The sequence below is a fragment of the Dermochelys coriacea genome, chromosome 8, assembly GCF_009764565.3.
Source record: "Dermochelys coriacea isolate rDerCor1 chromosome 8, rDerCor1.pri.v4, whole genome shotgun sequence".
Lineage (NCBI taxonomy): Eukaryota > Metazoa > Chordata > Testudines > Dermochelyidae > Dermochelys > Dermochelys coriacea.
Genome location: NC_050075.1, coordinates 38603337 through 38624157, shown reverse-complemented (window position 1 = coordinate 38624157; position 20821 = coordinate 38603337). Strand labels below are relative to the sequence as shown.

General features: G+C 48.9%; 1 protein-coding gene across 3 annotated transcripts in view; it reads left to right on the top strand.

Moving 5' to 3' along the window:
- Positions 1–12160, top strand: part of DIAPH1 (diaphanous related formin 1) — a 179950-nt gene extending 167790 nt beyond the window's left edge. For 2 of the 3 annotated variants that reach the window (XM_038412010.2, XM_043491158.1), the window contains one exon: positions 9222–12160. In XM_038412010.2, coding sequence (XP_038267938.1) covers positions 9222–9385 — 164 coding nt within the window. In that variant the 3' untranslated portion in view covers positions 9386–12160. Of the gene's footprint in view, positions 1–4991; positions 5039–9221 lie in introns of all 3 variants that reach the window. The other variant, XM_043491159.1, reaches the window with a different exon arrangement.
- The last annotated feature ends 8661 nt before the right edge of the window (positions 12161–20821 follow it).

The window sequence follows — 20821 nt, the reverse complement described above, 5'->3', positions numbered from 1 at the left end:
GTTCTGGGTGTGCTGGAGTCTGGGCACATAGGATCTGTAGAAGCTGTAAAGAAGAGAGCTAGCTACTGTTACTCAAGCAGAGAACCTGAAGACCTGGATGAAGTGGGAGCAAGGACAAGTGCACAGGGTCATTGCTGTGAAGATGGTGGCAGATAGATGTGAGAGGAGAAGGAAAGCTGAGTCAAGAATGACACAATAGTTACTGAGAATGGACCTCTGAGTTGACTGGGAAGAGAGGAGATGCTGTTGGGTTTGAGAGAACTCCATTGTCCAGCAGAGTCACTTCTGAGTGGACATAAGGGAAAGGAAGCTGAGATGAAGCCACAACTTCACTGGGTCAGACAAGCAGCTGTACAGTAAGGAGGGTGCATTAGAAGTGTTGAGAGAAACTTACAACTCAGTTCCATCAGCCTGAAATGATAGTGAAGGTTTCTCATAGCGATAAAAGCAGAAGGCCAAGAATTTAACCCTGTGAGATGCCATAGAGCAGTGGTTTTAAAACTGAGTTGCAGAATGTCAGGCACTAGGTTGTGGTGGCACTGGTCAGCACTGCCGACCAGGCCATTAAAAATACCATTGGCAATGCTGCCTGGCTAAGGCAGGCTAGTCCCTACCTGTTCTGACACCGTGCTGCACCCTTGAAGCGACCAGCAGCAGGTCCAGCTCCTAGGTGGGGGGGCACGGGGCTCCGCGCACTGCCCCTCCCCCATGCACTGGCTCTGCACTCCCATTTGCCAGGAGCTCGGAGGGGGGATGGTGACTGCAGGCAAGAGCTTGCGTGCCTCCGCCTAGGAGCTGGACCTACTGCTGGCCACTTCCGGGGTGCAGCACGGTGCTAGGACTGGCTGGAAGCCTCCCTTAACACCACTGCTGTGCCACTGACAGGGAGCTGCCGAAGCTAAAGCCTGTGCCCCAATCCGCTGCCTCAGCCCTGAGCCCCCCTCCTTCACCCCAAACCCTTCATCCCCGGCCCCACCCCAGAGCCCTGACTCCCTTCCGCACAACAACTCCCTGCCCCAGCACAGAGCCCCCTCCCATACCCTGCACCCCTCATTCCCGGTCCCACCCTGCAGCCCTCACCTCCACACCCCAACCCTCTGACCCAGCCCTGAGCCCCTCCCAAACCCCTCATACCCACCTCAGTTGGGTCGTGGGCATCAATAATATTCTTCAGCTGGGTCTCCAGAAAAAAAAATTTGAAAACCACTGCCATAGAGGAGGGTCTGGAGGCAGAGGTGGAGCTACCTCCACAGATAGAGGTTTTTTAGGTAGGAGCAGAATTATGACTGGAGGGAACCGGAGACACATGTATAGCTGTGAATTAATCTCAGGAGGGAGGAATGATCAACCCCTACGGTTCTGGTATGAGGAAGAGGGGAGGGGATAGAAAGGAAGAAGCCATTTCCACCCCTGAAAAATGGGAAGGTAAAGAAGAGGCAAGTGAGTGGAGAAAACGGTTAAAGATATTGGAGAGCTGGCAGGTGCAGAAGAGAGAACAAGTTCCCATGGAGCCAGCTGTCTTAATATCAGAGGGGATAGGAGAGGGTTATAGATATCAACTTAAGGGGCTTTGGGGAAAACCATCAGCAAATGAAGGCTCAAGACTGTATACCAGGCTGGAAAGTCCCATGAAGTTGAGGCAGCTGTGTGGTGGTAACTTTCTGAAGGACAAGGCAATGGAGAAAAGAGTTCAGATGTAATAAGGGAGTCCTCGGTGATCATGGGTAAGTCAGGAAAGCAGAGAAGGCTGTGGCTGCTGAAGAAACTGAGGAGATGACCATGGGCATGGATACAATTTTGTTGCAGAAAAATTAAGTAAAATTCATGGAACAGTCGTGGGGAAAATATACAAAATCAGGCTATGGTCACAGTGGGGTTGACAGTGAGAGCCCTGCCACCTGGGACTGAAGCTGAAGAAGTCACAGAGATCTGTTAAAGTCCTGGAATCTGTGCCCTCGGTGACCAGATTGTATCCTTAACCATGGGCATGGATGGAAGCAGTGACAGGGCTAATGGGAATAATGTCCCACAATGCAGTAGTGCCCACTCTCACCTTCCCATGTTCAATTCCATGATGCAGTGTGCCTGCACGCGCCACACACTTTGGTCTTTCTGAGCATGCTCACTGGATTCAGGCAGGGAATTGCCATCTGGCAGTCAGCTTTCTATGGAGCATCAGCTGCTTCCTGCACAGGAGGCTTTGGATTCTTTCTTTCTGAGGAGGAAGAGTGTTTCCCCTTCAGTACCTGTAAGAACAGGAAGGGGATATTACTCCATGTCTGTGGGATGTTAGGGATTGCGCCTTATGCCATAGAAGAGTTTGGGGCTTAGAATGTAGTGATGCAGCTGGCCTCACGTTTCCAAGCAAGATTGAGGAATAAGAGGAGCAGACCTGGGTCAGCTTTAGTGGATAGGCTGGGGCTCTGCAGAGAGGATGTTGCAGCTGCATCAGGGGAACGCAGGCCCATTGTAAGTGCTGTCATCCACCTCCTTTGATTGTTTTTTAACCTTGCAGTAAGGGGCTCAGGAGGTACCCAGGAGAGAGTGGTGTTCCAGGGAACAATGTGGGGTAAGCCATCTGGAATGGGCAATGTAGGCTTGGCTATGAGAAGTATTGCTCAGTTTTATCTGCTTAGAGACTGCATGTTGCCATGGGTATTCCTTTGGCTTGTGGCTGGATCCCTCTTCTGCTCTTTTTATCAGGGTGTTTCCTGTATGATGCTGTAGTATGCAGAGGTACTCAGGGCTGGAACCTCATTTGCCAATTTGCATCTCTACCAGTCTCATTAGTAGCTTGTATCTGTGGGAGAACTTAATTATTGGTCTTCATTTCCAAGGGCATATTTATAACTCTCCAAGTGCTGCATTTCCATATGTTCCTGTAAATCTCCTACCCTAACTTAGTGTATTCCACCAGCACTACCAGTGCACTCTCACTGGGACGTGTTTCCCCCCCCCCCCCACCACCACCACTATGTGAGCTGTTAGGTCATTTCGTGTCCCCTTATCGCTCCTCACCCTAGCTCATTGCAGCAGCTGAAGAGCAGAGGAACTGTGTGTAAATCTTGTCAGCTCTGATCTTTGACTCTCTTCCCTTGGAGGCAGCTGTCTGTATTTAGAGGCGGTAGCAGCTCCTTGCTAGAATGTAAAGGAATGGAAAAGCCGACAGGCCTCTGGGGACTCTGCTTAATAGCTTAAAGGGCTCATTGTGGGGAGGGCGAGGGTCAGCAAGGGAGATTTTTTCCAACGACTTTGTTAAGAAAGGACTGCAGGCCACTGAAGTTGGCAGGATGTGTACACATAATAGCCCAGTGTCCTCCTGCAGTGAGACTGTGCAATTGTCCTGTAGTCATGGTTATAACTCATTGATTCAGGGTTGGATTGTGACTTGAGTGACTCAACTGGTCTCCTTTTCTGTATGCATGATGTTGCTGAGGCCATCTGCTGCTTGGGATAGAATTAAGAGAATAAAGAAATCAGTCAGGAATCCTGCTTCCACCAGTGAGACTTGCTGTCTGGCCCACATGTCCAAGGCCGTGTCCCAACACAAGGGGGCAGTGGTGTACCTGTGCTGGCCTGGGTTGAGGGCTTGGCCTTCCCTTCCTCAGGCAAGACAAGGCCTCCACATGTGGGGCGGAGAAGTGGCCCCCTGTCTCCTTGTTAGCCAGTGTCTATACTGTCCTGCTGGTGGCAGAGAGAAAGATGGCCCTCCTTGATAAAGATGGGAACCTACTAGTAAAGGGCAATGAGTCCTTCCCCTGCCATCCCTCACTTCATTCCACAACACATTTTGTTTCTGGGGGTTGCATCTTAATCCATGGCAAGAATCTAATTTCTCTGGTTGGAGGCACTAATAGCCAAGTGGCCCTGAATGCTTTACTGATCCTTTGCAGAGCTGCTGGAGACTTATGGTAGAACTGTGGGAGAAACCCAAAGAGCTTCTCATCAACAGTCAGGGTCTGCTCTGTTGGGCTGACCCTGTAGCCATGCTGCAAGCCTTTGCAGCTCAAAGCAGAGTTAACTGACACTAGGGAAAACACTGGAAGCTCATGGAATATTGCCTACGCTGGGGCTCCAAGCACAGCCATCAGCACCATAGCTATACTGGTGGCAGGAATGATGAGAATTACCGCTAAAATCCAGAGTGTAGGCCAGGCGGGTTCCTGGAGTTCTTGAGAAACTTGAGAGAGGGGGAGAGAGAACTGTGTGTGTGTGTGTGTGTGTGTGTGTGTGTGTGTGTGTGAACGAGAACCTGCTGAATGTGGGGATGGGTCGGCGTGTGAGAGAGAACACCTGCCAGAAGGAGGAAGATGGGGATAGGTCTGTGTGAGAGGAAGGGAGTGGGTCTGCATGATAGAGAGAACCTGCTCAGGGGGTAGGAGGGAGCATGAGAGAGGGGTAACCTGTCAAGGTCTCCTTTGGGGGAAAGAGTATGTGTGATGGGCAGGGGGCTCGCCTACTGGTGGTCGCAGTGGGTGTACTAGATGCCGGCTTCAGCTTTCTTGCCTTGTTCTCTGGAAGTGTCTTTCTAGTGTTTGGGCTGCAGACCCAGGAAGGAGGGAGGAGAAGGGAGATGTTGATAGGTTTGAAACAAAGATTGGCTCTGCCATTGTGTTAGCTGTGAGAACCCAGTTGGGTGGCTGGAGGGCTCCCACCTGGCCAGGAAACTCCGATGAGCATTTTGGGGTTCTGTGTCATGGCTGTCCCCATCAGCAGGCCTGTGTCTGGCATCCCAGCAGAACCTCTCTCTCTCTCTCTCTCTCTCTCTCTCCGAGGTGTGAACTGGCCATACACAACATAGGCCATCTGGAATGGTTGGAGGTACAAAGCCTGGTTCAGAGAGGGTGTGGAACCCAGCAAGTCTTGCTTCAAATGCTGGGAGCTCCTGTAGCGGTGGGGAGGCCCCCAGTTGCTGTCTGTTCTCTGGCTTGGGGCTGAAGGAATGTTCCTAGTGGGATCTGACTGGTGCCTCTCTTATTTCCTCTTGCCAGACTCTCTCCTGTCACTCTGTGAGGTGGAGGAGGATACACCTGAGCGGGTAACACAGGGCATGTTGTTCTCCCCTCCCCAACTCGCGTTGTGTGTGTGTGTAACCCTTCATGTGCCGCAGGCAGGGAGGGTTAGAAGAGGAGACTGAGACACACATGCAGCCTGAGGCTGCGGGTCCTGCAGTATCCCAGTAGTGAATTGAAATGGGCCTTTTTTAATGGTAACTAGGGAAGTGTTTGAATCTCGCACTGGTTCTTCCTTTTACTTTCCTACGTGAAGCGTGGCCCAGCCTGGTTGCCTTTTTTGGACTTGGGGCTGGCCCACAGAGCTGGGCTTGCCAGGTCACCTTGCTCTCCGGATTTGGCCACAGCAGGCTTTTTTTCTTGCTGTCTCTCTCTCCTCGTTCTCCTTTCCTGCCAGCATGTCCAGTGCTTCTGACTCTAGTACTGCAGTGATCCATCATATGAGAGTGCAGCCAGCTGACACCTCTGTCTACCCTTTTACTGCTTAATTATTCTCATTTTCCTCCTCCTTCTCTTCTCCACCCCCCACAGGAGCTTTCCAAGCTCAGCCATAATCATTGCTTCTCAAGAAGTTTGGGTAGTGGACTAGGGAGCTTTGCCTGTATACTCCTGTAAATTTGGGTGTAGACAGCGGATTGGGTATGCAGATTGTGATGGGGTTGGGCCTGTAAGATGGTGATGCAGGCAGTGGACTAAGGGACTGATGGAGATAAGCCCATGACCATAGGTGCAGGTAGTTCAGGGCTTATCTACACTTAGCAGCACAGCAGAAGGGATTCTCTCATGGGTGTAAGTAATCTGCCTCCCTGAGAGGTGGTACCTAGGTTGATGGAAGAATTCTTCTGTTGACCTAGTGCTGTCTACACCGGGTGTTAGGTTGGTATAGCAGCATCTATCAGGTGTGTGGATTTTTCACACCCCTGAGAGATGTAGCTACACAGATGTAAACTCCTAGTGTAGACCAGGGCTCAGGCTGTAATATAAATGTGCCCTTAGGAAGGGAATGCAGGAAGAAACCTGGGAAGTCTGTAGCAAGGATAAGCCATTGAGCAAAAGGATTTAGGCAGGGAATGGAGGTCTGTGCCTCCCATTTGATCTGAGTTGAGGCAAGAGACGGGTTGGGGGTGGTTCTGGTAGAGGCAGCGGATAGGAAACTGATGGTAATGTGGACTTGAGTGGGGAGAGAGGTGATGGAAATAAGCCTTAGGAATGGAATACAGGCATAGGCTTGGAGGGCTACAATAGGGATAAGGATGGAGGAGGTGGTGCAGGGACCACACAGGAGAAAAGCTCAAAGAGGTGGTACCAGAAGCAGAGTGGAAGTTTGTGACACGGTTTAGTGATTAGGATTGGGGTGCAGGCAAAGGCTTGGTAATTTATGGCTGCAGGGTCTGGGCTTGGACAGGTGAAATCTCCAACAGAGAGGGGGTGGGTGCTGGCAGGGAAGTGGGGTCCTGGACAGGGATAAGCACCTAGGGCCAGGAGAGTTCCAGGGAAGCTGTATCAGGGGAAGCCCAGGAGCTGCAGAGGAGAAGGATCTGTAACCAAGGTGCAAGCAGCGGCCTGGTGTGGCTGTCACAGGGATAAGCCTTGAGTGGGTGTGGTATTGAGATAGATATTTAGCAGGGTCCTATAGGATGCCCTAAAAAAGGATTAAGCCGCGTGCGGGGAGCCTCCACTTGGGAACTGTAGTTACATATTGTGCTTGCTGATTGCATGTCTCCTTTGCATACTGTTGTGTATTTGTTCTTGGTGTTTGAAGCCCAATTCCTAGAGCAGGGGAGGGCAAACTACGGCCTGTGGGCCAGATCCAGCCCATCAGGGTTTTCAATCCGGCCCATGGGATTGCCAGCCCAGTGGCGCAGCGGAGCTAAGGCAAGCTCCCTGCCTGCCCTGGCCTGTGCCACTCCTGGAAGCGGGCAGCACCATGTCCCCGTGGCCCCTCGGGGAGGGGGCAGTAGAGGGCTCTGTACGCTGCCCTCGCCTGCAGGCACTGCCCCCCGCAGCTCCCATTGGCCAGGAACAGGGAACCACGGCCAATGGGAGCTTTGGGGGTGGTACCCACAGGCAAGGGCGGCATGTGGCAGAGCTGCCTGCCCCATCCCACTCCACCCCCAGGAGCCACTGCCAGACATGCTGGCCATTTCCAGTAGCAGCATGGGACCAGGGCAGGCAGGAGCCTGCATTAGCCCCACTGCACGCCACTGCCACCCCAGAGCCGCTCGAGGTAAGTGGCGCCAGGCCTGAGCCCACACCCCAAATCTCTTGTGCACCCCAACCCCCTGCCCTTAGCCACACTCCGCATCCCCTCCTGCACCCCAACTCCCTGCCCTGAGCCCCCGCCCACACCACGCACTCCCTCCCACACCCCAACCTCCCGCCCCAGCCCTACATTCATGGTCCTGCATATAATTTCCCCATCCAGATGTGGCCCTCGCGCCAAAAATTGCCCACCCCTGTTCTAGAGGCTGCATGGGAAGCTTCACATTACAAGACAGAAAAAATAAAGCCATTTCTAAAGAGTTAACTCTGTGACTGCAGTGTCTCAAGGCAGCATCTCAGCTGCTGCTCTCTATTTCTGTGTGCATCACCTTCTGCATTCTCCTCCCAACAGATTTCCTCCTGGACAGTGAGGCCTGAGAAAGTGCCTGCATGTGGGCCATAACATGAATTTGTGTGTGCATTTGTCTCAGAGTGTCTGCCTAACTGCGTGCAACAGCATGTAGTGTATGAGGGCATCTGATTGCATGAGTTCTTCTGTGTGCGTGCACACCAGAGTGTGTGCACCTGTTCTAATGAGTGAGTGTGAGAGACTGTCTTTGTGTGGCTATTCAGCGTATGGAGCTGTCTGAACTTGCATATCAGTGGTGTTTTTTGGTGCATTGTCCTCCCTGTGTGAGTACTGTGCCCCAGCCTCAGCCATTCATTGTCCTGGAGCCTGCTGGAGCCCCCAGCAGGGCATAGTTGCTGACCTAATTCAGGGCCGTTTGCTTGTCTGAGCCTTAAGCATGATCCTAATGAAGTCTGGAGCATCATGTTCTGATTGAGTTCAGGCCTTAAGCTGTAAAGAAACATCTTAAAGTATAAGTGCTGTCTGGGTGTTGTGCTACTGGACACCACAGCTCATCTGCAGCTGGAAGGCACTATTGGCTGCTATGTCCATGGGGCATAAAAGCCATGGAGTTATTTTGAGGGGTGCAAAGTCTAGTGGGCACATCCTTCTCCATTCAGCCTTGTGCCTTGCCTGCCTCCCTTCTCTGCTGGGAGCACAGTGCCCCCATAGGAATCCCTTAAGTTCTCTTCCCAACCCCAAGGGATGGGGAGCTGCCTGTTCTGTGATGATCATATTCCTGTAGTTTGGTTCTGTTCTCTGAAGTTTCCATGCTAATGTGTGGAGAGGACCTTCAACTCTCCGAGGTTCTTAACCTGTGATTTTTTACTCAGAGTAGATGCCCCTTCCCACAGCTTAGCCTTCTGGGACAGAAACTGGGAACTGGCTTTATTGAGCTACCACCACAGAAGCAGAGAAGTCCAAGAACATGTGCACTGAATGGTCTAGCTGGTACACTAAGCAGCCCAACGACATATACTGTGCTAAGCTGATTTTGTGGACTCAGCATGTCTTTCCCACCTGTGACATCTACTCTCCTCTACTTTGCCAAGCCAGTGTAGAAGTATTCTATTAATTTCTAAAGAGCCTATAACCATGATATCTCGGCCTGTAGCATGGTTTTCTACACTATATTCTACAGGATATTCTGCAGTCTATTTATAAATGTCCCAAGTGATGGGGCTCCCACTTTCCTGTGGGAGCCTGTTCCACAGCCTCATAGATGTCACTATCAGGAAGTGTTCTCTGAGATTTAGCTTGGATTTTCCTTTGCTTAATTCCATCCCTGTACTCCTGGGCATCCCATATTGCACTTCCCCATTCCCACTTCTTAATCAGTTCCCTTCACTTCTTGGTGTTCACAGCCTTCAAACTGTGGATGCTGTGTGGACCTTTGGGAAGGGTCCCCTGATGCCTTAGGAACAATGAATGCTTCAGGAGCATTAAACAAGCATTTTTGGGGGTTGTCAGTGCATCACCCGCAATGCCTCCGAGCCTGTTCTCTCTGAGCAGCCAGCACTGGAGGGTTGTGAGCTGTGCCAGAGTGAGCTTGCATAAGGGTTTCTCTGGGCTACTTCTCACAGTCTCTTCTCTTGCAGCAAAGAAAAAAGCCGGCTGTGCTGTCACCTCACTGCTAGCCTCGGAGCTGATGAAAGACGATGCGTTGAGTGCAGTACCAAGCAAGGCATTAAAGAGCAGCGAAGCATCAATGGATGGAGGGGCCCATGATGATAGCATGGAGATGATCAGCCGTTCAAGTTAGGGTTGACCTGCAGGACTGAAAGAGTTTTACAGAGGAAGCAAAATACACTGGGTCACTTTGCAATCTTTTTGCATGGATCTGAGGGGCAGTCTGATTTCCTTCTTGCTCTTAGGGCTGCTTGTGCCAGCTTTAGCCTTATGGTTATTGTTCCATATCTTGTCTCCAGGCTTCAATCTTTCTGCCTCTCAAATTACAAAGCAAAAAGCTTTACCTGAATGTAAGCCATGCTCGGAGCAAGGTGAGAGACACTGGGTCTAGCTCTCCCTTCCCTGCAGGGTATGGTAGAGTGTACTGGGGAAAAAAGGGGCACTGATGGAGAGATTAGAGACCACAGTCCCGCCCAGACATATCCCTGCATTGGGTGTTGCCAAAGCAGGAACGTTACAAGCTGCCTTAACCCAGACTTCTTTAGTTTGTTACTTTGGGGGACGCTGCTGGGCCAGGACAGCCAAGACACCAGTTCCACAGGTGACTTTCCTCCAGCAGGTCTCAAGGTTCCCAGCCCCACTCCCTTATCACGTGTATGTGGGAGGAAACCTTATAGGTAAATTTAGCTGGACTTCTACTTCTCCAACTGCTGTGCTGTGTTCTTGGACCGAGCACCTTATCCTGCGCCCTGTCCCTACTGTGTGCTAGGAGAGAAAGGGGCTCTCCAGACACCTGAGGTGGGAAGCTGTGCCCTTGCCTTCCTCAGGACCTGCTGCTTTCCTGCTCTTCACATGCTCGCCCTGTGCTTGCTCTATTTATTGCTAGCATTCCCTTAGGAGAGCCCTTCCCGCCACTGTGAAAATTATGTAATAGCAGTGATGACCCAACAGGAAAAGATGAGTGTTTGCTTGGGGCCAAGAAGCTGCTTCTTGTGTAGTAGCTGCCTCTGCATGCTTTGGAGCCTAGGAATAAAGGTTAAGTGTATTGTTGTGTATCACTAAGTGGCCTGAGGTTGAGACATCTTCCCACCCGGTGTCACATGCCTGAGTGAAAGCATTCACAATAGTCCGCCAGCAGCATCTGCTCAGAATGAATCCAGGCTGCACTTCTGTTTGCACAGGACTCTCTCCATTGTACACGATTTTCCAATCTTTTGTGGCAAATCCCTCGTGTTGCTGCAGCAAAGGCCTCAACTTCCTCGAGGTTGCTTGCTTCAGCTGTTGTGTTGTGCCATGCAGAGGAACTCCCCTCCCTCCTTGCCATGGCAACAGACTGGTGGAACCTCCCTTTGGCTAAGAAAACATTTTGCAAATGTATCTATTTTTGTATCAGATTTTGTTTTAAAAGGAAATTTGAATGTAAGATAAAAATATCAGAAACATTTGCATGTTTGTGAAATTGCCTCCCTGCACCGTATGCCCTTCGTTGTCCGCTGTAGGATGGAGGAATTGCCTGCCCGCCTGCAACACAGCACTGTCCCTCTCTGTCCTCCCCAAGGGGATTGGGCTTCCTACTTGCTGCACTGCCTCTGGGTCCCATCCCCATGGGCATAGAGCTGCTTCACTCATGCACTGGCTGAGCCAGTCTATTATGGGCATGAAATTAGGGGAGTGAAAATGCTGGCTTTAGTATCTCCCCGGTATGAGATGATGTGTGATACAGTGTAGTTTAGCACCTATGGTTCTGGCAGCTCATAGCACTCCGGCTCCAACCTGGCCCGGTGGTGTTGGGATTGTGAAGGGCAGAGATGTGCCTGACATCCCAAGGCAGAGGGTGCGGGAAGCAATCCTGTCCCATGCCTCACAATGTTGTCTGTGGACATACTAGTTGGGAAAGCCCATGGCTCGGCCCAGCTTCGGGCCCCCATGTACTGAGGTGCTGCTATTCTTGTAATTTAATATATTTAAGGAGTCACGTTTGTGATGTGGTCGGAGTGATCAGTAAAGGCCCAGTGCAGACTGGGCCAGCCGCATACCTCTGCTGCTATTGCACCTGTGAGCTCTCTGTACACATGGACTGGGTGGGCAGATGGGCTTTGCATGCACCTGTCCACCATTAGTGCCCCAAGCCCTGTGCACTCTATGCTGTGTAACTACCCTGCCTGTTGTGTCTGACCCTGAGAGCAGAGCACCCCTCCCAGCTTCAGGCACAGCCAGCCCTAGTCCTTGCAGGAGGTTCTCTTCCTAGGGACTGCTCTTCACAAGCTGGGGTCACAGCGATAGGTTCCCATTTCTGCATTTGAAAGATAGTGAATTACAGGCATCTACTGTCCTCAGCTTATAGGACCTCTGCCCCATTCATGCTCTGCCTGTGGCACTCTTTGCCTTCCTCTTTCACAAAGGAAGGGCCTGGAGCCTCTCGGCTGTACTGGGGGAGAGAAGTAGCAACATGGGGCCTGAAAGGTAGTTGAGTCTGCAGCATTCAGGGAAGAAAACAGGTTGGGGCCTTTAGCTCTGGAGAGAGAAGGCAGAAGGGGCGTTAACAAGGAGAACCAGCCCAAACAGGCTCTGATTGTAGCTCATTCTGGTATCGAGTATACCCCTGAAGTTTTTAGCAGGTTGGAAGAGTGGGAATTGAAGACTGCTGCAAGAGAGGAGTGGAGGCTCTTCTGTGGAGTTACCTGTGGCACTCGGAGCAGCATTATGGGGCTGTGTTCCACTGCAGCCTCCTACCCAAACCAAAGGTGTCACACTGGAATCTTCACAACTTTTATTTTTAAATCTACTTTGGTAATGTTTGATAACAACAACATTCCATTTTCATAGTGTTGAGGTATTTCCTAGGACTTGTGATCGTATCTGATTATTTTGGTTTGGAATGTTAATAAAAAATTGGAACTGTACAGGATTTTCAGCCTCCCACTTCCTTTTATTAACAGCATGACACCTCTGGGCCCTTTGTCAGTGATGCAATCTCCTGGTCAGTTTGTGAGGAACCCTGATCCCCAGATACACCCACTCCCATTGCTATCACATGACTCAGCAGCTCTCACTTGTGACAGTGTGCAGTAAGGCTGAGCTCTGCTAGAGGATGCTCTCTAATACCCACCTCTGTCATGCTTGCGGTTGATTCTCTCATTTTATTCTAGTCTCACGTGCTAGGGCTCCTGCGTGGTCCCCACAGGTATGTGATTTGTGAGCACTTCGAAGAGAAGCTGGAAATTTGAGTTAGTGAGGTGCTTGTACCCTGGAGCAGGACCTTGGGAGGAGGCAGCTGCCTCTGTATGTTCTGGAAATTCAGTCTTAGAGAAAAGAAGTGATTGAAAATTCACTGGAGGAGAGAGGAGCTTCTGGAGTTCCTGGGTTGAGAGGAGGAAATGTGGGACTGAAGCAAAAGAGCTGTCGCCAGAGATCGTGGGATTTACCCCCACCCTGGAGATAGTGATGGAGGTAAATTAACCTCACACCTCCCCAAGAGTTTGCTGGAGACAAGGACTGATGGCTCTACCTCTGCCAGCCACCATGTCGACAAGCCTGACAGAGGGAGAGGAGCAGCAGCTTCACGGGGAGTGGCAGAAAACGGTGAGCATTTTACTCCATCAATTGTCCTGGGCCTGGAGTTCATCTTAGAGCTAATAATAGTTGTGGGGCGATGTATTACTTGCTGCAGCTGGTATGGTCAAAGGTGTTGGGTGCAGCAGGCTCCAAGGTAGTTTGGGCGTTGCAAAATGACACCAGGAAGGGTCATGTTGCCTTTCCATGGGCAAATGCCTGGCAGTTGGATACAATGCTAATGATTGAACCCAGTGAGATGATAGGCAAATAGGGAAGGGCTCAACAAACCCCCAAGGCCAGAACAATGGAGACTTGCCCAAGAGCTTTACTCCACTGGAATCATGAGAGTTGCCTTCCTTGGTTTTGAATCTGTGAGTGGATGCTGGTCTGGCAGCTCCATGATCTCTCAGCACATGAGGGCTGCTTTATTTGTACAAAAAATGGAAAAAATAAAAGTTATTTTGAGTACAAAAAGATGCTTGTGATCTTGACTTTTTTTTGCTTCTTATGACTTGTCCTCTCTTCTGTGCCTTCTCTGTCTGCAGTGTAGATTTGGATACAGAACATACCTGGAGTACAGACCTCTGGCTCTTGAAAACCAGCTCAGTCTAATGGGATGTTCCCCTAGGGGTAGACTGAACCCCTTCCTGTGAATCATGAGCCTCCCTAATGCAGGCCACGCTGAAAAGTTGGGTGTCCTCAGTGTTCTATTTTAGGGCTGGGGAGCCGGAGCACAGCATTTTCAGTGCCTTCAAGACTGGCTATCCCCATCATCTGAACTCCTCTAGCAAGGCGTGGGGTGTCCAGGAATCAGAATCTTAGGGTTGGAAGGGACCTCAGGAGGTCATCTAGTCCAACCCCCTGCTCAAAGCAGGACTAATCCCCAACTAAATCATCCCAGCCAGGGCTTTGTCAAGCCTGACCTGAAAAACCTCTAAGGAAAGAGATTCCACCACCTCCCTAAGTAACCCATTCCAGTGCTTCACCACCCTCCTATTAGGAAATTAGGAAATATCCTATTAGGATATTAGGAAAAGTTTTTCCTAATATCCAACCTAAACCTCCCCCACTGCAACTTGAGACCATTACTCCTCATTCTGTCATCTGGTACCACTGAGAACAGTCTAGCTCCATCCTCTTTGGAATCCCCTTTCAGGTAGTTGAAAGCAGCTATCAAATCCCCCCTCACTCTTCTCTTCTGCAGACTAAATAATCCCAGTTCCCTCAGTCTCTCCTCATAAATCATGTGCTCCAGCCCCCTAATCATTTTTGTTGCCCTCCGCTGGACTCTCCACTTTTTCCACATCCTTCTTGTAGTATGGGGCCCAAAACTGGACACAGTACTCCAGATGAGGCCTCACCAATGCCGAATAGAGGGGAATGATCAAGTCCCTCGATCTGTTGGCAATGCCCCTATTTATACCGCCCAAAATACTGTTAGCCTTCTTGGCAACAAGGGCACACTGTTGACTCTCATCCAGCTTCTCATCCACTGTAACCCTTAGGTCATTTTCTGCAGAACTGCTGCCCAGCCACTCAGTCCCTAGTCTATAGCGGTGTATGGGATTCTTCCATCTTAAGTGCAGGACTCTGCACTTGTCCTTGTTGAACCTCATCAGATTTCTTTTGGCCCAATCATCTAATTTGTTTAGGTCCCTCTGTATCCTAGCCCTACCCTCCAGCGTATCTACCACACCTCCCAGTTTAGTTTCATCTGCAAACTTGCTGTGGGTGCAGTCCACGCTATCCTCCAGATCATTAATGAAGATATTGAACAAATTCTCCTTTACTTGCAGTATCAAAATGCTATTAATATTAGAAATTCCACTCCTTAAAGAAAAACATAAATTACCAAAATTGTGATGGACACATACGCCCCAGGAAGAGAATATATGGACCCCTCAGGTCAAGGTAAGTGGTGATGAAAGAGCTGAGGTTTCTCAACAATAACCCAAAGCAGGGGTGAGGACCGGAGGCAAAAGTTGTGCTCAGCACGTGCCAGGGAGCTGGCTTCAAGGGTCTATTCCAGAAGGACTTCAGCTGAGCTGCATGCATCTTTGTTTTTTTTCAAAGCTACCTGAAGTTTTTCAAGGACATCTAGCTGTTTCCATATGGCCATTGAAGAGGTACAAATGCTTTCCAATTCCCCTGTGTGTTGGGGCTCATGCAGGGACGAGCAATATTCTATGGCCTTGGTTAGGGATTGTTTATGTGGCTTTCCTATTTTTGTTCAAGTGCCTTTCCTATTTCCAGGATTTTGCTTAGTCATGTGTATGGGACAGGGTGGCAATAAAGGCTGTCTCCTCACTCTGTGTGCACAGATCCTGGTGTGATGTTCCCCTGGTGTTATCTGGACCAGTGATCTGCTAAGTCACTCCAATCCTTGATTCTGGGAGCCAGCCTTACCCTGCTCTGCTGTGAGAACCCCCACTCCTGGGCTGTTCACACACAACCTCCGGCATGTAAGCTGCTTGGATTGTGCAACCGAATGACACTAGCTAATATCTCCGGTTCCAGATACAACCCTAGGAACCTCAGTCTTGCAGTGTCCAGTTATGCCCGCTGAATGCTGCAAGCTTATATGAGTGTTAATTTAACAGAGAAATTTATATGTGCCAGGCTTGTTATTCCCAGGGGAATCTCTGACACACTTCAAACCAAACACACTGCTTCAAGTAGAATAAACAAACAAATGTATTAACTACAAAGATAAATTTTAAGTGATTATAAGTCAAAGCACAAGAAGTCAGATTTGGTCAAATGAAATAAAGGCAAAACGCATTCTAAGGTGATCTTAACACTTTCAGTGCCCTTACAAACTTAGATGCTTCTCAGCACAGGCTTACTGGTTGCCCTTCAGCCAGGCTCTCCCCTTTGATCAGTGCTTCAGTCGCTTGGTGAGATGTCTGTAGATGGAAGGGGAAGAGAGAGGAAGAACATGGCAAAGTCTCTCCCTTTTATCGTGTTCTTTCTTCCCTCTTGGCTTTGCCCCCCCCCCCTTCAGGGTCATGTGGGCATTACCTCATTGTAGTCCCAAACTGAGCAAAGGAAGGGGGGTGACTCACTTGAGAGTCCAACAGATGCTTTCTTGCTGCCTAGGCCAGTGTCCTTTGTTCCTGTGAGGCTGGGCTGGGTTTGTCCCATACGTGCCCTGATGAGGTGTGAACTGCCCCTCTGCTCTTGGAAAGTTTTTGCATGGGTTTCTTTTAAGCTATCAGGACACATTTTTAGCCTCATAGCTATATACATGAAATTACAACCTATAACATAACAACAATGCTCTGTGCATCATGAGCCTTCCGAAGACACCCGACGTGACAAACTTTGCATTGGATACCACACGCTCATATTATAAGGATGAACATGGGGTTGTAGGGTGTTCCCCCAAGATACAGAACTTCACACCTGGAACTCCCCAAGATGGGCATGTTTATAGGAGGGATGTGTCACAGTTCAGGGCAACTGCACGTGTATTCCCACTCTGTGCTCCACCAAGAAAGAGCATGCATTCTGGGCACTCAGCTCCTCAGCCTTCATGTGTCTCTCCCTTCCAACTAGGGTATTTCCAGGCAGCACAGTTCCCTACCTACACTGAATTCCCAGTAAGCCAGACTGCCTGAACAGGCCAGCAACTGCCCTTTGCTTTCTTTCCAGGGGCTATGAACAGCATAATTGCCCACAAGTATAAACTACCACACAGCCATGGGCAGCAGATATCACAGGACAGAGGAGTCTGAGCCTCCCCAAACAGCCCGGTGTGGCCCTGCCCATGCTCCACCCCCAGGCTCCCTTCTACCTGCTTCCAGTTCCCGTTCTTATGCTGGAGCGGGCCAGCCTGCGGTCAGGACTCAGGTAGCTGGGGCTGGTGCATGTGCCAGCCTGCAGCTTGGTGCCATGCCACCCCCCTGGGACTGAGGGCTCTGGGGGGTCAGCTGCCACAGTAGGGGTCCTCTGGGCTCTGGCGGGGGAGTGGTGGGGCCCAGACAGAAGGAGAAGGGCCAGTGGCTAGCCTCCCCCAATGGGCAGTTCACATGCCGCCCATGCACACAGCCTTTTCTAGGCAAATACATTTATTTTTATTTTATTTATTTATTACAGAGAAAACACTCTAAAGTAACAGAAGAATGTATATATGTGCTAATAAGCTCACCAGAGGTCACCCCAACTCCAGCAAGGGTTCTGGTGGGAGTCAGTCCTTCAAATTCCAACAAGGGGTTTTTCTGTGGTTCAAATTCCTAACAGCCTTTGCTCGGAACTAGGATACCCATGAATGGGTTAGTCTTTCCGTTATATGGCTTCAGCCTTTGATTTTCAGATTCCTGGAACAGGTAACTAGACAGTGGCCCTCTCCTCCTTGCGTAAGAAGGGACATGAGCATTTACATTCATCTCACCCTAGAGATTCCCCAGGCAAACACTTGACTGTCCTAAAAGTCCTTTCTTGTCTGTCCATTGAAGTTAATAACAATTCCCATAGTTCACAATGATATGCAAACTTAATACAGAGTAAGGTCTCCCACAGGTATTGGGGGACATTGTCGTAGTTGTCACAGGGTGTCAACCTCATTCTGAGCAGAGGGACAAATTCCATTTGTTTTGATGGTCTGTGGGTCTGAGTATAAATTTCAGGTGACATTTCACAGCAGAACTCCCACAGGTGGTGATGGGAATTTGCACAAGATCAAGGGGAGTGTGTCCTTAATTTGACATCGCTTAGTGGGAATCCAGGGCTTTTTCCTCCTTCCCTATCATCCTTTCTCTGTCTCCTCTTCATTTTCTTCCCTGCAGCAGCTCCCAATTTCTGCCCCTGTAGGCTCCAGTCCACCCCGTTCCCTCTTAAAATGGGCTGCAGTTAACATCCAAATTCCTTCACCAAGTAGTTGCTGAACCGACTAGAGGGGATGCCATTTTAGATTTGGTTTTGGTGAGTAGGGAGGACCTCATAGAAGAAATGGTTGTAGGGGACAACCTTGTTTTGAGCAGTCATGAGCTAATTCAGTTCAAACTAAATGGAAGGATAAACAAAAATAGATCTGTGACTAGGGTTTTTGATTTCAAAAGGGCTGACTTTAAAAAATTAAGGAAATTAGTTAGGGAAGTGGATTGGACTAAAGAACTTGTGGATCTAAAGGTGGAGGAGGCCTGGAATTACTTCAAGTCAAAGTTGCAGAAACTATCAGAAGCCTGCATCCCAAGAAAGGGGAAAAAATTCATAGGCAGGAGTTGTAGACCAAGCTGGATGAACAAGCATCTCAGAGAGGTGAATAAGAAAAAGGAGAAAGCCTACAAGAAGTTGAAGATGGGAGGGATCAGCAAGGAAAGCTACCTTATTGAGGTCAGAACATGTAGGGATAAAGTGAGAAAGGCGAAAAGCCATGTAGAGTTGGACCTTGCAAAGGGAATTAAAACCAATTGTAAAAGGTTCTATAGCCATATAAATAAGAAGAAAACAAAGAAGTGGGACTGCTAAACACTGAGGATGGAGTGGAGGTTAAGGATAATCTAGGCATGGCCCAATATCTAAACAAATACTTTGCCTCAGTCTTTAAGGAGGCTAATGAGGAGCTTAGGGATAATGGCAGGATGACAAATGGGAATGAGGATATGGAGGTAGATATTATCCCATCTGAGATAGAAGCCAAACTCGAACACCTTAATGGGACTAAATCGGGGGGCCTAGATAATCTTCGTCCAAGAATATTAAAGGCACTGGCACATGAAATTGCAAGCCCATTAGCAAGAATTTTTAATGAATCAGGGGTTGTACTGTATGACTGGAGAATTGCTAACATAGTTCCTATTTTTAAGAAGAGGGGGGGAAGTGATCTGGGTAACTACAGGCCTGTTAGTTTGACATCTGTAGTATGCAAGGTCTTGGAAAAAATTTTGAAGGAGAAAGTAGTTAAGGACGTTGAGGTCAATGGTAATTGGGACAAAATACAACATGGTTTTACAAAAGGTAGATCATGCCAAACCAACCCAATCTCCTTCTTCGAGAAGGTAACAGATTTTTTAGACAAAGGAAACGCAGAGGATCTAATTTACCTTGATTTCAGTAAGGCATTTGATACAGTTCCACATAGGGAATTATTAGTTAAATTGGAAAAGATGGGGATCAATATGAAAATTGAAAGGTGGATAAGGAACTGGTTAAAGGGGAGACTACAACGGGTCATATTGAAAGGTGAACTGTCAGGCTGGAGGGAGGTTACTAGTAGAGTTCCTCAGGGATCAGTTTTGGGACCAATCTTATTTAATCTTTTTATTACTGACCTTGGCACAAAAAGCAGGAATGTGCTAATAAAGTTTGCGGATGACACAAAGCTGGGAGGTATTGCCAATACAGAGAAGGACCAGGATATCATACAGGAAGATCTGGATGACCTTGTAAACTGGAGTAATAGTAATAGGATGAAATTTAATAGTGAAAAGTGCAAGGTCATGCATTTAGGGATTAATAACAAGATTTTTTGTTATAAACTGGGGACTCATCAGTTGGAAGTAACAGAGGAGGAGAAGGATCTTGGAGCATTGGTTGATCACAGGATTACTATGAGCCGCCAATGTGATATGGCTATGAAAAAAGCGAATGCAGTCTTGAGATGCATCAGGTGAGGTATTTCCAGGAGAGATAAGGAGATGTTAGTACCGTTATATAAGGCCCTGGTGATACCTCATCTGGAATATTGTGTGCAGTTTTGGTCTCCCATGTTTAAGAAGGAGGAATTCAAACTGGAACAGGTACAGAGAAGGGCTACTAGGATGATCTGAGGAATGGAAAACCTGTCTTATGAAAGGAGACTCAAAGAGCTTGGCTTGTTTAGCCTAACCAAAAGAAGGCTGAGGGGAGATATGATTACTCTCTATAAATATATCAGAGGGTTAAATACTAGGGAGGGACAGGAATTATTTAAGCTCATTACCAGTGTGGACACAAGAACAAATGGATATAAACTGGCCATCAGGAAGTTTAGACTTGAAATTAGATGAAGGTTTCTAACCGTTAAAGGAGTGAAGTTCTGGAACAGCCTTCCAAGGGGAGCAGTGGGAGCAAAAGACATATCTGGCTTCAAGACTAAGCTTGATAAATTTATGGAGGGGATGGTATGGGATAGCCTACTGTTGGCAATTAATTGACCTTTGACTATTAGTGGTAAATATACCGAATGGCCTGTGATGGGATGTTAGATGGGGTGGGATCTGAGTTACTACAGATAATTTTTTCCTGGGTGTCTGGCTGGTGAGTCTTGCCCACATGCTCAGGGTTTAGCTGATCCACCATATTCGGGATCGGGAAGGAATTTTCTTCCAGGGCAGATTGGCAGAGGCCCTGGGGGGTTTTCGCCTTCCTCTGCAACGTGGGGCACGGGCCACTTGCTGGAGGATTCTCTGTACCTTGAAGTCTTTAAACCAAGATTTGAGGACTTCAATAGCTCAGACATAGGTTAGGGGTTTATTACAGGACTGGGTTGGTGAGATTCTGTGGCCTGCATTGTGCAAGAGGTCAGACTAGATGAGCATAATGGTCCCTTCTGACCTTAAATCTATGACTCTATAATTCTAAATGGGGGGGGGGAGAGAAGTCACCATCTGAGCCATTGATTCAGGCTTTCTGCAGATTCAGGCAGACCTACTCCATCAGTCCTAGTGCGTCATCACAGGAAGATTTTCTTTATAAGCATGAATGTTCAGACTGTGCAGAATTTGCACATGCTCCCAAGCTTGTATGACTGCAACAGGCAGGGCGGAGCAGCGCTGATTGTTTGACACCTTCAGTTCAGTGTCTAATTCCAGGAGTTTGAAAAGCTTGGCCCTAAAGTCTGCGTCACGGTGAATTCCTGGAGCAGGAACTTTCTGAATGCTGCTTCCTAGGTTCTCAAGGGCTTCCAGTTCTCTCTGTAGCAAGGAACTGTTTTCAACAAGTGATTTTGCAAGTTACCTTTTCCCTTTACGCTCCAGTTTCACGTGTCTCTGCTCAATCCTAGAGCCTCCAAGTCTAAGGCTGTCCAGTTTGG